General features: G+C 37.6%; 1 protein-coding gene across 1 annotated transcript in view; it reads left to right on the forward strand.

Moving 5' to 3' along the window:
* Positions 1–1,003: 1,003 nt before the first annotated feature.
* LOC106883886 (tubulin alpha-8 chain) overlaps positions 1,004–2,500 on the forward strand; it is a 59,233-nt gene continuing 57,736 nt past the window's right edge. The window contains exon 1 of the mRNA XM_014935025.2: positions 1,004–1,389. Within this exon, the coding sequence (XP_014790511.1) occupies positions 1,318–1,389 (72 nt within the window). The 5' untranslated portion in view covers positions 1,004–1,317. The remainder of the gene's footprint in view (positions 1,390–2,500) is intronic.

The following is a 2,500-nucleotide window of genomic DNA, read 5'->3' on the forward strand; positions in this document are numbered from 1 at the left end:
TTTTTTTTTTTTTTGTTTCCTCCTTCAGCTTGTCTGTTCCCTTTCGTTTCAAGATTGTCAGGGTGTAATAACTATCTCTACATTTTCAAAGGGCTTCCTTAACATCATCACCTTTACCATCTGCCGTCTCCGCTGCTACACCATCACCGTTGCTGCCATTGCGTTCTGCTGCTGTTTCTAAGGGGTGGGAGACAGAGGGTGAACGACGGTGGGGTGGGGCTAAAAGGCCGGTGAGGGTTCCTCAAACAGCTTCAGGTGGAAGGAAGTAAAGTGGAGACAGAGAATAGAGAGAAAAGGGGCAGAGGGGGTAATAATGCAATTGGATGATGCGTTGCATCACATTCTGATGTCGTCACAGAAGTCACACCATTACTAAAAAACACATCGAAATACCTAAAAACCTATCTTCCTCTTTCCAACATCCTTCAGCCTTCATTATTCTTCCCTTTATATTCCCCCACCACCAATTATCTCATTCTCACTCCCTATCTATCTATCTAGCTATCTATCTATCTATCTGTCTGTCTGTCTTTCTATCTTTCTATCTATCTCTCGATCTATCTATCTGTATGTCTATCTGTCTATCCATCTAGTCTTCTCTCAGTCTATCGACCAATCTATCTAAATCTCCTTTTGTCGACTTCATTAACTTCTATCTATTTACCTACATACCATCTTACATCTCTGCATACATATTTACAGCCATCTCTCTCTCTCTCTCTCTCTCTCTCTCTTTCTTTCTTTCTTTCTTTCTTTCCCCCTCCACACATACATACATACATACATACATACATACATACATACATACATGTGTCTGTGTATGTGCACCACAAACACATACCCTCCATCCAACCAACAAAATCTTATACAAAACAACCAGCAATCCCACACATACTTTTGATGCCCCCCGACACCCTTCCACATCCTTCTTCCCTTCCCATAATTACTTCTATATTTCATTCATTCTCTCTTTCTTTCTTTCTTTCTTTCTTTCTTTCTTTTTTTCTCACTTTTCTTTTATTCTTCATTTCTTTTCACCACCATTCCCCTTGTTATGCCGACAAGCTTGTTGTTTTGTGAGACTAATCAGTAAGCAGTCAGGTCTCGAACTTCTGCGAACATTATTCTATCTATCATAGAAAAATATACAACATATTTTATATATACGTGTTTACATTTCATCATCACCTTTATGCACTCACGCTCATGCACATATTTGAACAGTTTCATACTTTGAGATAAGCGAAATCGAAGGCATATCAAATCACACGTGACACGCAAAAATACTAACGTTGACCGAAGAGATAAAAAAAAAAAATGACCAAGGGTAAAACGCAGATCGATAACCAATTACGCGGCACGGCCCCAAGCACACAGCAAAAGCTTACAGTAAGTGAACGTTATATTAATTTTATACCTGTGCGTGTGTGTGTGAGTGAGTGTATGTGTTTGTGTGTGTATGTGTGTGTGTGTGTGTGTGTTACATATGCATACCTATACATAATGGCAAGTACTCTCAGATATAAAGCATTTACCAATGTGCTATAAAAATAATTGCATCAGTGCAACGTCATATACATGCACGCATACATCATATAAACATATGTATATATATATATATACATACATACATATATATATATATATATATATATATATATATATATATATATATATATACACACGCATACACGCATACATACACACACACACACACACACACACACACATTCGTGCATGCACACGCGTACACGCACACGCACATACACGCGTTTTAAACGTTCTTTTGCGGTCACAACGGTTGTTGATACATACCCACAAACAAACAATACAAAATATGTAAAACATTCCAGAAGTTTGATCTGGAGTATGTTCACATATGCAAGTAGTATATGCACATATACAAATATGCACACATGCAAATAGTCACAGACAATGACAGGCATACTCACACACATACCTATATACATTCACACATATATACACACTCATACACGCATACATACATACTTACATACATACATACATACATACATACATACATACAGCCTAGTTTATGTTGTCTAAATTTCGTTGAAAGAGTTTTGTTACTAGTTCAGAGACCGGCTCATTCTCTATTGGTGAGATATTTTTAAAAGAAAACCAACACAAACATACATTCAGAGATGGGTGTATACACACGCATTTTCACATGCATATGTATATGGGACAAGAAATATATGAGTGTGTGCGCGCTCGTATAAAGCAGTGGGTGGGGATTGTGTTGTCATCATTTCTATGTTCTACCCTTCCCTCATTTATCCTAATTTTATATTTGTTTTGAATTTAAAACTTAATTCTTTAAAGGTTTCATTCTTATTGTCTTCTACTTAGCTAAGGCGGTGAGCTGGTAGGACTGTACAAAATGCTTAGCGGCATTTCGTCTGTCTTTACATTCTGAGCCGTGATCGACTTTGCCTTTTATCCGTCGAGGTTGATAAAATAAGAACCAGCCGGGTAC

Source organism: Octopus bimaculoides, chromosome 1, assembly GCF_001194135.2.
Source record: "Octopus bimaculoides isolate UCB-OBI-ISO-001 chromosome 1, ASM119413v2, whole genome shotgun sequence".
Lineage (NCBI taxonomy): Eukaryota > Metazoa > Mollusca > Cephalopoda > Octopoda > Octopodidae > Octopus > Octopus bimaculoides.